This window comes from Eschrichtius robustus, chromosome 1, assembly GCF_028021215.1.
Source record: "Eschrichtius robustus isolate mEscRob2 chromosome 1, mEscRob2.pri, whole genome shotgun sequence".
NCBI classification, from domain to species: domain Eukaryota; kingdom Metazoa; phylum Chordata; class Mammalia; order Artiodactyla; family Eschrichtiidae; genus Eschrichtius; species Eschrichtius robustus.
Window position 1 is genome coordinate 200,564,763 of NC_090824.1, and position 13,164 is coordinate 200,577,926.

Genomic DNA, 13,164 nt, shown 5'->3' on the forward strand with positions numbered 1-13,164 from the left:
CATAACCAGGCCACGCACATTACTACTCCGATACTTGACATGTTCTGAAATTAGAAACTGAATAATATTGGAAGTCTTTGGAACGCAAGATGGTTTTAAAAATGTGAAGATTAAATTTATTACAGTCTATTGGGTGCAACATCTCTCAAAGCCTTGTTAGACCAACCTACATATGGAAAGGAATTCACCACATATATGAGGAAAGTTATTTCAAATTGATGGGGGAAGGAAACTCTTTAATAAATTCCATAGGAATAATTGACCATTCAATTGGAGAAGAAAAAAATCAAATTCGACTTCTCCCTTACAACATACACAAATTCATTCCAAAAGGATTAAGGAGCTGAGTGAAAACAATTTTTTAAAGTATTAGAAGAAAATAAAGAAAAAGCCTTTGTGAGAAAGGCACAAAACCCAGACTCCATACAGAAAAAGACAGATCTATTGACCTTTACTCATGTTTAAACCTTCTGTAAGGCAAAAGACAAACTAGGTAAAAGGCAGTCTTCTCAATGCATATTGTCAATACATAAAGTATATATTTCATGGAAAAGTGTTTTTTAAAGAAACTTTTATAAATGAATAAGGCATCTAATAAGGATATAAGCAAAGGATATAAGCAAATTTCTTCAATTAAGAAATGCAAATGCTTATAAATAAATGAAAAGTTTCTCAAACAATGAGACATTACTTTACTCATCATATAGGGAAACATAATGAAGACCAAACACATGAAATGCTACGCAGCATGTGAGGAAACGGGGACTTCGTGGGGCTGGAGGTTGGGGGGAAGTTTGTAAGGACCTATCCAAATTTTAAAATCCTGTTTCCTTCAGTTGAGCACTTCTACTTCTATGTAGTTATGCCTTGAGAAATACTTACACACGTACAGAAAGAATCATATACAAGAGTATTTAATGTTTATAATAGTGAAAACTGAAAAGACAGAAACGTTCAGGAGGATGGATAAACAGATTACAGAGCATTATGTACCAGTTAAAAAGATGGTGTTCCATTTATATGGACCAATATGAAAGTGCTCTATGAAATCACGAAGTGAAAAAGCAAGTTCCAGTTTAATATTGTGTGTGTGTGTGTACACGTATGTAAAGTACGGTCTCATTGATTTCAAAAACTCATACAACAAAACGATAATGATTTGTTTGTATTCATGTCCGTGACTATGTGGAAAAAAGTTGAAAGGATGCCCACCTCTTGGTCGTTGCCTCTCAGGAATGTGATTGGGTGGAACTGGCTGAAGAGGAACTTTCACTTGTACTCTGTTCTTTGATGTTTGAGAGTGCATTTATGGAGAAGGCCCTCTCTGAGAGAATTTATTCTGTACTATGTACGCAATTAAAGTTAAATTATAAACAAAGCAAAAATGAGATACTTTTGCCATCCATCTTCCTACTTCACTCAGGATGTTTCTGCAGCTGAGTCTCTCACTGCTTCTTCTGTTGGTCTACTTACACACTCCAGTGTGTAGCTTTACAAGGCAAACTGGCCGAGTGTGAGGTGGAACGGCTATTTGTTCATAAATTTACTACTTTATACCATTTGGAGGGGAAGCAACACTCATTCCCTGGCTTTGTAATTCATTTCATTGCTTATAAGTAATAACTGGAAAAGAGAGTTTAAAAGCAATCATTATTTTCAAAAACTTTGACCCTTATTTGTTCTGAAATGTCAGGTTCCTTGGTAAAATATCAAAAGGCTTAAAATGCAGGCTTCTTATTTTCTTCTTTATTAGAAAGTTAACATTACTTACATTTATAACTACACTCAAAGTCCAATAGACTGGATTAAGATTTCTGCCAAATGCTCTTACTTAACATTTTTCGAGTTTTAGCAATAGCAATTGTTACTTTCACATTAAAAAAAAATATCTTAGTAGCATAAGGCAAGTTTGTGGAAAACTAAATATCTTCATTTTACACTTCAGTAGATTCAGCCTAAACCAACATCAAATTAATCAGAATTAAGATTAGGGCTCAAGTCTTGTGACTTGTAGCCTAAGTTTTGGGCTTTTTCTCCCATATGTGGCCAATGCCCACAAACTACATACACTTTCTTAAATCTTCTGATAGTGCTTTCTAAAACTGAAAGCTTTACTTCTGAGGCTTATAATACAGTATTCCACATACTGAGATTGGAATATAGCATAAGAAGCTGAGTAAAATTCATTATAGGAAAAGATGAAATTTAAGATAATGATAAATGGATCTGTATTGTGCATTAAAAGGAAGAAGGAATTTCTCTCTTGCATAGAGGGTGACACTTGCAAAAATAAAATTCTGGTCTGTCACACAATAGATGCTCATTTGTATATTAGAGAGGGATTCTCCACACTATTTCATTTTAAAATGGACCCTCCATTGTTCTTTCATTTTTTTAAATGGACTCTAATTATTAAACTATAGTCTAAATGAATTAAAATGTATTAATTTTTCAGTGACTTAATTTGAAACTAAGGTGTATGTTATTCCTATAACAAATTTAAAATATTTTGCAGAAAGACTTTTTGCTGTATATATCAGATTTCTAATGATATTACATGTAAAAATGCCTTAAATCAAAGTCCTCAACATGCATTTTAAAGTTGAGTAAATACAGTTAAGACTAAAACAACAAAATTCACTTGTCCTCTACTGGCCTATATACAACAGCAAACAGCTAGGTAAGCCAGTAGAACGCTGCGAACATTGCTAGCAACGGCGTACATGCCTGGTGCTTTATCCAGCACAGCTGAGCAAAATAAATGTCAGAGGGGCGTGTTACAGTTGGTTTCATTATAACGTCTGGTGACCACCATCAGTCACAGAGTCTTTAGAACAGAACCAATCTCTTTCCTCCTCTGAATTATAAATTAGATCTGCTTTTGTTGTGAAACTTATTCGCTGCAAGTCCGTGGCTGAAATTTTACGATGTATCCCTGACTTTAAGTCCCCACGGCGACGTCTGTAGACGCACGTCTGCACTGAACCCACCCTGCAGAAGTCAAGTGCAGCGCCAAGGGCAAGATGCGGCAGCGCCACAACCGCAAACTGTACGGTAGAATAGAACCAAGGACATCTGGAAACAGGATCAAACGACAATATTTATCTGCCAGATGCGCAAAAATTTAAACCCACGCCTCTTTCTGCTTTAGACTGTGCCCCTGCCCGGTGCACAGTCACGTTTTTGGGGTATAACATAATGGAAAATTCGGGGGCGATTAGTGTTGGAAATAACAGATTTACTGTACATTTTAACCACTTCCAGGCCAAATAAAAGGAAGCGGCTTAGGTGGGCCACCGCGCCAGGATGGCCAGCCACCCTTAGGGGAGAAAAGAACAAATGATGTCATAACTTTCAGGTTTGGGGGAAATCTACTTTTGCTCTTTAAAAAGAGATGAAAGGTGTCGCTGCCGCAGGGAGGCCCGCGGCGAGAACGCGGGCGGCTTGGTGCGGTCGGCGCCGCGAGGATCACCTAGGCTGCGAGAAGCTCCGAGCCTCCAGTGACACCTAAACCACAGCTTTCGCTACTCTCGTATCTGGGGTGATAGTGGGAAGGCAAGTATCACCTCTAAGAGAATCTGATAGGATTCTCTCCCCTTGCACTGTGTCCAGGCTCGGGATTCTTCCAAGTTCCCTCCCCTTTGCTCCATGCAGATCCTGGCCCTGCGCCTGCACTCCCCGTCTCTCCCACACCTGGGTCGCCGTGGGTTGAGTACCTGGGCCCGCCTCGACCCCGCCTTGCCTCCCTCCTCTCCAGCGCTGGCTCTGGAAGGTGACTGCGTGCCTGACTTGGAGACACCCAGGACCGCAGAAGCCCAGGGACACGAGAGAAGGGGCGCAAGCACCTTCCGCAACCCGTTCTCACGCGTTACGGGCACAAACCGAACTCTTAACTAACCTCCCTACAGCTAACCGCGAGGGGGAAAAAGGGCGCGTCGCAGTGCCCCCTCCAGCCTAGCCACGCGTGGTGAAATTTCCGGCGCTCGGGTCGGCTAAGACACGGGATCCGCACCGCAGCCGCTCAGCTCCCAGAGCCCGCACCGGGCGCTGCTGCGGCTTCTCCAGTCGCTCCCCGAAGTGCGAAGGCCATCGCCCCTTTCGCTGCGCGCCTGCGAGGCCGGCGGCTCTGGGAGCCGCGCCCGGCTGCGGAGCACTCGGCGGGCCGGGGACTGCCCGGCGGCGCCGGCGGCGGCGGCTCCTCCGCGAGGGTTAACAGCGGTCCCCGCGGAGGCTTCCTCTCGCCGGCCCGGGAACGTGGATACCGCGACCGCAGGATGTTCGTCGGCTGGGCCGGGCAGTCAGGAAACATGAGAAGGCCTCGCTATTCCTGTTCCCGGGCCGCGCGCGCCCGTCTGGGTAAATAAAGCCGCGACGCCGGCGGTGGCGGCGGTGAGCGCGCTGGAGCCCGCGCGGAGAACATGCGGCGGGGATGGGAGCGCGCCTAGCCTCGACGCGGGAGAGCCAGCCGCCCTGCCGCCGGCCGCGGGCCCCCCCGCCACCGGTACAGCCCGCGGTCGCCGCGTGCCGGCGCGGGGCCGCGGGAAGGGAGGCGCGCTGCGGCTCCCGAGCCGCTCCTTCCCCCTGCTCCGCGCGCCTGGGCTCTCCCCGCCCTTCCCCCACCTCCCTCCGAGGCCTTTGGGGACGCGCCCGAGGGGGGGTGGGGGCGGCGGCCGAGGCTGGCCCGAGGGTCTGCGAGGAGCCGGGGAGCCCACCTGGTTCGCGGGCGTGGGGCGGGGCGGTTCCGCAGGGAGGGAGCTCCCCAAGGCACAGTGTGGAGTGAATCCGGGTAAGTGGGGAGCACGGGAGCCGAGAGGCGGCGTTGGGGACCGCGCGGGGACCCAGCTCCCGGCCCTTGGCCGCGCCTGCCGCCTGCAGACGCAGCCGCGCCGGGGTCTGTGGTTGCGACCTCGGCGTGGGCTTGGGACAGCGGGGAGGGTCCGCGTGGCAAGCTTCGCGGCGCAATGGCCGGGAAAACACGCCGTCGCCGACAGGAGAACAGGGCTGAGGTGGGGGCAGACAGCGGGGCTGGGAACGGGTTGCTTCACAAATAGAACAGCCTGAGCGCAAATCACCGAGCGCACGGAGTTAATAGGAAAAACAAGGGGCCTCCTGACGCCTCGAACGAGGGCTGCGAGCACGGACCGTTGCTCTCACGCCGCGGAGGCTGCACGGACGGCCCAGACACGTACCTGTCTGCGCGGGGCAGCTGGCAGAGATCTGACTTCACCTCCCCGTGAGCACTGACGGGGGCCGTCGTTTAATCTCTGCGGTCACAGCTCTACACGTCGCGCGTGGCCGCTGCTGCGATGGCCGGAGGGCGGGGCGGGGGGCCTTGGCGAGCGTGGGCACCCGGCGTGGGTGCGGGGGGGTGGCGGCCCTCGCCGGGGCGGGGCGCGGTGAGGGGGCGCCGGCCGTGAGGCGGGGGCAGCTCGGAAGCAAAGCGAGCTTCCCCCCAGGCGCGAGGCGGGGAGGTAGGGCGGGTTGGGGCTGCTGCGCGCCTCCGGGTGGTCATCGGCTGCTCCGCGGCGGCGCGGACCGGCCCCCGACGCTCACGCGCGGCGGGCAGAGGCTCCGGGCCGTTGCGACCCGGGAGGTGAGCTGGCGGCTTTTCCCGACGGGGGCAGCCGCAGGCCCGGCGGTGCGCGGACCGCGGCGCCTCTTCCCGCTTCTTAACGCCTTTGCAACTTCTGAAATGGTTCTCCGAGACCCCAGAGAGGGGTGGATGCGGAAGGACTCCGAGCTCGCGGCTCGCACCCGCGCTGCGGAAGAGGACAGCACTGGCCACCGGCTCCGGGGGCGAGGAGGAGCGAGGGGGGGGGCGGGGGGCCGGACCCAGCGCGTCCGGAGCGGGCTGCGGGGTGGTAGGAGACTCGGAGGGAGGGGAGAGCATGGTGCATTTGTCCCTGAGGCCACTTCACTTTCTAGCTCTGGAATCTGCTAACTTTCCTGCGCTCACCCCCACCCCAGGGGCTGTAGCCGGAAAAGGGACGCAGGGGTTTCAGCCAAACCATCCAGAAAGCATGCAAATCCCCGAAATCCGGGTGCGGCCTGGGACTCATTGACTGGGGCTTGCGAAAGCGGTTGTTCATGTTCGCCCCAGTTGTTCCTTTCTTCCAACCCCTCCTTACGACCCCGAGTGGGAGCTCTGAGAGGCTTTAGTCTTCCGTTTTGATTGAAGGGCCCCGCGCCTGCCCTCCGCTTTCCGGAGCGGGCTTCATCCAGATTAAAACCAACTCAGGCAAAGCTCCTTGAGGAGTCACTTTGCTTCGCCCCCGCGGGTTAACTGTTGCCGGCTGAGATTCTTTGGGGGCTGGGTGGCCGGGGCTAAGAGGAGGGTGGGTACCTGCCCCGGGAGCGTGCGGGGGCGGGTGACGGGCGTTGCGGCGGAGCGGTGTAAAGAGCCAGCGGGAGGCGGGCGTTCCCGCGTTCAGGTGCGGCGGCGCCGCTCCTCCCCTGGGCTCCGCAGCCCCGCGCCGCGGCCAGGTTCGGGGCTCGGGACGCTCAGGAGGGTGAGCGCTCCCGGCGAGTAATGTGCTGCATCTTTATCTCCTAGAACCCGAGCCCTGCGGAGCTCCCGGCGGCCCGGCCCCAAGGCGCTGCGGCCGCGCCGCGCGGCCCTGCCTGCGCGCGCCATGAACACCATGGTCTTCAACAAGCTCAGCGGCGCCGTGCTTTTTGAGGACCGCGGGGCTCCGGAGCGGGAGCGGGGCGGCAGGCCCTACGGCGGCGTCCTGGACAGTACGCACGCTCGCCCCGAGGTGGGCATTACGGACGGCGCGCCCCTCAAGGACAACCTGGGCCTGAGACACCGGAGGACCGGGTATGCGCACCCTCCCGGGGCCCCCGCCCGCTCCGGGAGAGGTGGGGGCGGTGAGAGGCGCGGGCGTGCTGGTGACAACCGGGGCCTGCGCCTTAGGGCCCCCGACTTTTCCGGGAGGAGCGGTCTCCGCCTCCTGGGTTCGCGCATTCTCATTTTAAGGGAGTAGTTGCTCAAAGCGTGGGGGGTCCATTCGTCAGAAGAGCTCCAAAGAGGCTCGTTGGAAACTGAGGACACCTGAAACCGCCTTTTAGTCCTCAGATGCCCGGACCTGGGGGCGGGGGTTACGTGCCTCTCTCCCTACCGCGGGTGCGGACGCGCGGCCGCTGGGGAGGCAGAAAGGGCTGAGCGGGATGCACGGGCGCAGAGCAGGGCCAAGCAGTCGGGGCTCCCCCGGGGCTCCCCCCGCCCCCCAGGTCAGGCCAGCCCCGTGGGCTTCCCCCCTTGTGTCACGACAGGGCCTTGCATCGGCCAAGGTGTTGGGAAGGTCGGCCCTCCGCAGGATGCCCCGGACGCGCGCGCGCGGCGCGCGGCTCGGCGGGGCCCGCCGCGAGCCCGGAGGGGGGGCGGGTGCCGCGGGCCTGTCGGGCCGGGTTTCGGTTTAGCGGCCTGAGGGGCTGCGGGGGTGGGGGTGGGGTGGGCGGGGGCGAGAGCTCGCGGGCCACCAGCGGCTCCGGCTGCGGAGGAGGGCCGTCTGTAGCCCGGCCACGTCCCGCGGCTCCGGGAGCGCCCCGCGGGGGGAGGGGCGGCCGTCCTGGCCGGTCCACCTGAAAGATTGCATCAGCTGCTTGTTGTGCGGCGTTGCTGGTTAGGGAAATAGAGATTAGGTTTCGTCAAAATGTTACTACCACTCCTCACGGATGGAATTGCATTTCAAAGTGTTTAAAGAGGCAGAAGCCCCGGAGGCTGCGGCGCAGGCGCGCGAGCCTCGCGGAGTGGCTGGGCGCGCGGGCGGCGGCGCGGCGACACCTCGCGGAGCCGCTGGGGAGCGCAGCGCCGAGGCCCGGCTCCCGGCTGCTTCCCGCTCTTCCTCCTTGGAATATGCTTTTCCCGAGGTCTTTTTACGTTACCCGGTGGGACAGACCTTCCATACTTTGAAGCTCGCCCTTTTGTCCTGAAAAGCCCCCTACAGTGTTTTGGGTTTTGTCTTTTCTCTTTTTCGTGTGTGTTTTTGTTTTCGGTTCTGCATCTTTCCTCCACAAACCCCTTCTTGGAAAGCTTCCCCTTTACCCGAGGATTAAAGGGTACCGGGGAGAGCTTGAAGAGAACCAGGGCAGCGGGGCGGCCATCACCCCTTGCTTTGTTCCCAACGTCCAGTGGGCGACGGGAAGCCCCGAGCGGCGGGCATGAGTCCCTGAAAGAACATTCGAGAGCCGGCCGCAGCCACTACTCATCCCATGAGGCCAGGGCCCCTGGAGGGCGCGGTGCAGGCGGGCGAGGGACGGTGCCGGCCTTGCTGCGCAGGTCTGTGGCTTGAATAACAAAAGAGCTTCCTTCAAATCACCTAAACCTCTAACCTCTGGCTTCAGGATTTCCCCCTTTTCCGTATAAACCTGGCGGCCTTCGCCGCCCCACGCCCCTCCTGTGCCACCCGGGCCGGCCCCGCGCGCCCCGACCCTGTGCGGCTCCCACCCCTGCCTGGCCTCCGCGTCCGGGCGCGCGGGGCCGCGGTCGGCGCGGGCTGAAGCGCGTGCGGACCCGGGGCCCCGGCGGGCGGCGCTCGGCCGGCGCGGCTCACTGGGAACCCCTCCTCTCCCGGTGTCCCAGGGCCCGGCAGAATGGCGGGAAGGTGAGGCACAAGCGGCAGGCCCTGCAGGACATGGCGCGGCCCCTCAAGCAGTGGCTGTACAAGCACCGCGACAATCCGTACCCCACCAAGACGGAGAAGATTCTCCTGGCGCTCGGCTCGCAGATGACGCTAGTGCAGGTAATCGGGGCCCACGAACCCCGGCCCTCCCTCGGCGAGGCTGAGCGGCGGCTCTGCTCCTCCGGCCGCTGGGCACGGGTGGGCCCGAGACCGGCCGTCCGGACGCTGCCGCCGCTCTGCCTGAGGCTGGTGCGGGGCGGGCCCAGGGCCGGAGCGGTGGTCTGGGGAGTTTCTGCGTCTCCGACCGTCTTCCGGAGGCTCGGCGCAGCAGGGGCCGTGTGGCGCTCGTGAAGGAGGGCCGGGCAAAGGCGAGCGCGGAGCTCTGAGAAGCGGTGCGGGCCATGCACGCGGCGGTGGCTCCAGCGGGCGCTGCCCCGCAGTGATTTGCGTCAGGGTCGCCCGAGGGCTCGTTAAAACACACGCTGCCGCCGCCCCCCACCCAGCCCGGAGTTCGCAGGAGGTCCTGGCCGGGGACGGTGCTTTGTGTTTCTAACACGTTCTTGGGGTGACGCGTAAGCTGCTGGCCGCGCACCACACTTTGAAAACCAGGCAGAAGGGCACCCCGCATTGGGGCCCCATGTTAAAGGTCAAGTTACAGGGTCCCTTTCAAGTTGACGGCTCCTGACAGAGCTAGTAGGTGGGCTGGGAGGGCCAGAAGCGGGTTTGGGAGGTTTTTCTCTCTTAATAGGAGGCACCCTGGGCCTTAGCTAGACTCCACGCGGCTTTGCTGGCTGCATCTTTGTCCTTGGGTTAAGGGGCAGATCTCAGATGGCGGGTACCTGGTCAAGTGCAGAGGGGCGGCCTAAGCGTGCTGCATCTCTAGCGAGCAGGGCTGCTGTGCACAGGTTTCCCTCCGTGGCTGCATCGGATGCTGCAAAACCCGCTGAGGTCGAGCACGTGCTGTCAGCCTTTCGCAGGTGATGTAACCGAGGCAGGAGAAGGCTGTGTTGAGGGGTAGAGGTGGGCCTGGAAACGCCGCGGGTCCACACCACGTGCTCTGGCCGGCACACCAGTTTCCTTTCATAAATGCAGTGACGTGAACTTTCATGCGCGCAGGCAGAGCAGATTCACTCAGAGGAGAGGAGGAGCTACCTGAGCTGAGAAATCTCCTCCGTTGTAGTAGCGCCGCATCACTGCATTGGTGAAACTTTGGTCATTCCATGAAAGGGGTATAGTAAGTGAGAACCCCGAAGTAACAGGGAACGTTTAACTACTAGATAACATAAAAATTGCTTTCCAGAGTATTTAAGGTTGTCATTTTAGGAATTACTAGAAAGTTGGACGAAGCATGAAAATTGACTTGTACTCAGACTTATTAAAACTATAATATGCATTTTTCTGCTTATTTTCAGAATACAGTTGTAGAGAAAAACAGACATCTCTTCTGCTTTATATTAACAGGCAATAGTATTAATAGTGATTTGCTGCAGCACTGGGGGGGAAAATTAATTTAGTGTTCTTGGCTTAATATCTGTTTAACACAAAACTCTGAACTTTCAGTGATTTTCAAAAGTAGTTTTTAAATAAATAATTCCAGCCAGAAAAACTTAAGAAAATAAATGCATACATTCAAATTTCACTTTAAACTGGTATGCTATTTATTTTCAAAATACACTGATTTATAGAGCTATTTGAATAGTTCACTCTGATGTCAACAGTAAAATATTAACTTATTGATTACGTATTTCCATGTTTAATACTTGCCATTCTTTCAGACAGAAAGCAACAAATGTTTATGACATATTTAGGACATTTTTAGCTATGAAAAGTATTATTTGTCATTAGCAGAGACATTTAAATTTTCACCTGCGGTAGTTTTTCTGAGTTGCAATACAAGTAGCTGTCATTCTAATACAGAATCAAATTATTCTCTGCCTGTAATGACAGTTCAAATACAAATAATTCTTTTTGCTTTAAGATCTTGGTAAGACTATTGCATTTTTCTAATTTACATGAAGTTTTTGTTCATGTAATGAACATCTTTCCCATTATATTTTCTCTCACACTAGTCTTCAGCAAATAAAAATGAACGCAAACATGTAAGTTTTAAATGGGACAAAGAAAGGTAATTATTTATAATTATAATTGATACCTGTTTAATGATTTCCAAGTTTTATAATAAATGAAGTTGGTTTCTGGAACTTTAAAGTGATAAATGGAAAAAATCAAACGTGTAGAATAACCAAGGGACCCTTATATACCATTCAGGTTGGGTCCACCTCTTCTCCATTAGGCACAATGGAATGTCTATGTAAGAAAATATATATATATTTATGAATATAAGGGGTTTGTATAGGTCAGACATTTATTAAACATCCAAAGCAAATTCTGACTCTGTGGAAACCAAATAAATTATGTCAATACATTTCACTTCTGGGGGAAAAATATCAAGCTGTGATCTGAATAAAGCTTTTGAGCCCTGCAAATTAGACCCCTGTTTCATGAATCAGGTTCTCCCAGTGAATAAATTTCTCCTGTGGAGTCAGCCTTCTTGAGAAGAGTGATCATGTCTTATTCATCTTCATCCTTCCATTTCACCCCAGCCCAGTACTTTCCATATAGTAAACTCTTCATACATGTTTGCAGACTGAATAGGTTCTCACTGGGGAATACTACTCTAATCACCATGTGACTTGCCCAAACATATTGTGGAAAACTGGAGAATGTCTTGAAATCAGACTAAGATATTCTAGTTTTAAAATCCATCTCATTGTAGGGAATACACAGAGGGCAGCTCGTTAACTTTAACGGTACATGTTAGTTCTACAGAACAAGCATATAACTCGCCACATTATTTTTAGCATATCTGGAAATATGTCATTTTATGTCAATAGACAAATATGGAGTGTTCCCCTTATTTCTAGCTCCAGTCTCTATTTCTTGTTTATTATAATACCTCCTGTCTCTGCTTCTCATAATTTATGTTAATAAGTTGTCAGCATAATTATTTTATTCCTTAACTACAAAAGTGTCTTTTATTTTTGAACATTTCTTTTACCCTTCATATTTCCCTTTTGGTTGTGTGTCAAGCTATCAAACCTTTCATAAGCAGTACTTCTGCCTTATTTTGCTACTCTGAAGGGTGTAAAATTTGGTCAGCAATCTCCATTAAGCCTGGAAACAGAATGCTGGAACTTTAATAAGGGAATTTTTTTAGGACCACAGAAGTTACTTTTTGTGATAAACAGAAGCTCTAAGGACGTTAATCAACACTGCATTTTGTTCATTCCTGAAAGATGAGGCAGAGAGAGGTATTTATGCAGCTTTCATTTTTTTTTCTACTCACTAGACTTAGCAACTTGTCTTAATTTACTATAACTGTTTGCATTATTAATCTGCCATCTTCCTACTAAGATATAAGCATTTTTATAAAATTAACAGGAAGATGATTTGTGTGTGTGTGTTTTCACTTTAACCAACCGAAATACTCCATTGTGCTTGGTTCCTGTGACTGACCGTTGTTCAAACATTATAAAAATATACTCTCTACTCTCAAAATATAACCAGCTTCATTGTGGAATAACAGATATGCGATTGGGGTTTTGTATTACTGTGGGATATGGAGCTTACCCAGGGAATAATTGCCCCTGAAGAAGTTTTTTAAAAGAAGGGCAGATGGGGGCTGTACCTGGTTTCAGTATTTCCCATTGTTTATGCGTATGTATTTAAAATATATTTGTTTTTTTCAGGATTATAATAGTGAAATGATGATTTTTTTTCATGATCACATTACGGAGTGCAATGCAAGTGGAGTTTGAGACTCCATTTTAGTGATTGGGTGTTAATGCTCCCTTTTCTTACAGTAGAAGTTTCCAATTCCTGTGCTACAGCCATGTACCATTTGGTTAAGTCTGCTGTGTTGCAAGATTTTGCCCCTGTGTCGACATAGCTTTTGCTTGGTATGGAGTGCTTCTGCTGAGACGTGTGTGTACTTATCAACTGCAAGGATTATGGCTACTGTTAAATATTCAACAAAATCTCAGATTGGTCCTTCTACGTTATCCTCAGTGTCAGACTACATGTTGTAGAAGTGAGGTGTTCGATATTTCAGTTGAATGACTGAATCTGCGTTGTTAATTCTGTGTGTTCAAAGGTGGACAGATGCCAGAGTATCCCCTCGGGTTTACTCTAAAGATTGCTCTGCCAACGTGATGACTGTAGATACTGCTGCGTAGGATGAAAGCTACTTAGCTTTCTCTTCCAGCTTCTAGGTATTTGGTTCTCTAAGCTTTCGCTATAAAATGCAGGGTTTTTAAAGCTCTGAGTTTGACGTTAAAGTGCTGTTGCAGAACCTATCCTTGGTAAGGAGGCCTGTTTCATGTAAAATGGAATTTCAGAAGAATTTGAATGATAACCTGAAGGAATCCATAGTAAGTTAAAGGTAGAAAATTTGAACTGGTGCTTTTACCTTCAGTGAAACAGATGGCGTTTGCATCAATTCATCAGGAAGAAACTTGTGAGATGCTAGTCGTGCAGATTT

At 51.4% G+C, this 13,164-nt stretch overlaps 1 protein-coding gene and 1 long non-coding RNA gene across 4 annotated transcripts in view; one reads left to right on the forward strand and one right to left on the reverse strand.

Moving 5' to 3' along the window:
- LOC137776437 (uncharacterized) overlaps positions 1-5,273 on the reverse strand; it is an 81,106-nt gene extending 75,833 nt beyond the window's left edge. Inside the window, exon 1 of the long non-coding RNA XR_011076215.1 lies at positions 5,190-5,273. This is a non-coding gene — a long non-coding RNA (uncharacterized lncRNA). The remainder of the gene's footprint in view (positions 1-5,189) is intronic.
- The window catches only part of MKX (mohawk homeobox), a 63,117-nt gene continuing 54,272 nt past the window's right edge, over positions 4,320-13,164 (forward strand). Inside the window, exons 1-3 of one of the 3 annotated variants that reach the window (XM_068562899.1) lie at positions 4,320-4,356; positions 6,554-6,820; positions 8,585-8,744. In XM_068562899.1, the coding sequence (XP_068419000.1) occupies positions 6,633-6,820; positions 8,585-8,744 (348 nt within the window). In that variant the 5' untranslated portion in view covers positions 4,320-4,356; positions 6,554-6,632. Of the gene's footprint in view, positions 4,357-4,405; positions 4,502-4,601; positions 4,787-6,553; positions 6,821-8,584; positions 8,745-13,164 lie in introns of those variants that run through there. The other 2 variants (XM_068562883.1, XM_068562891.1) reach the window with 2 other exon arrangements.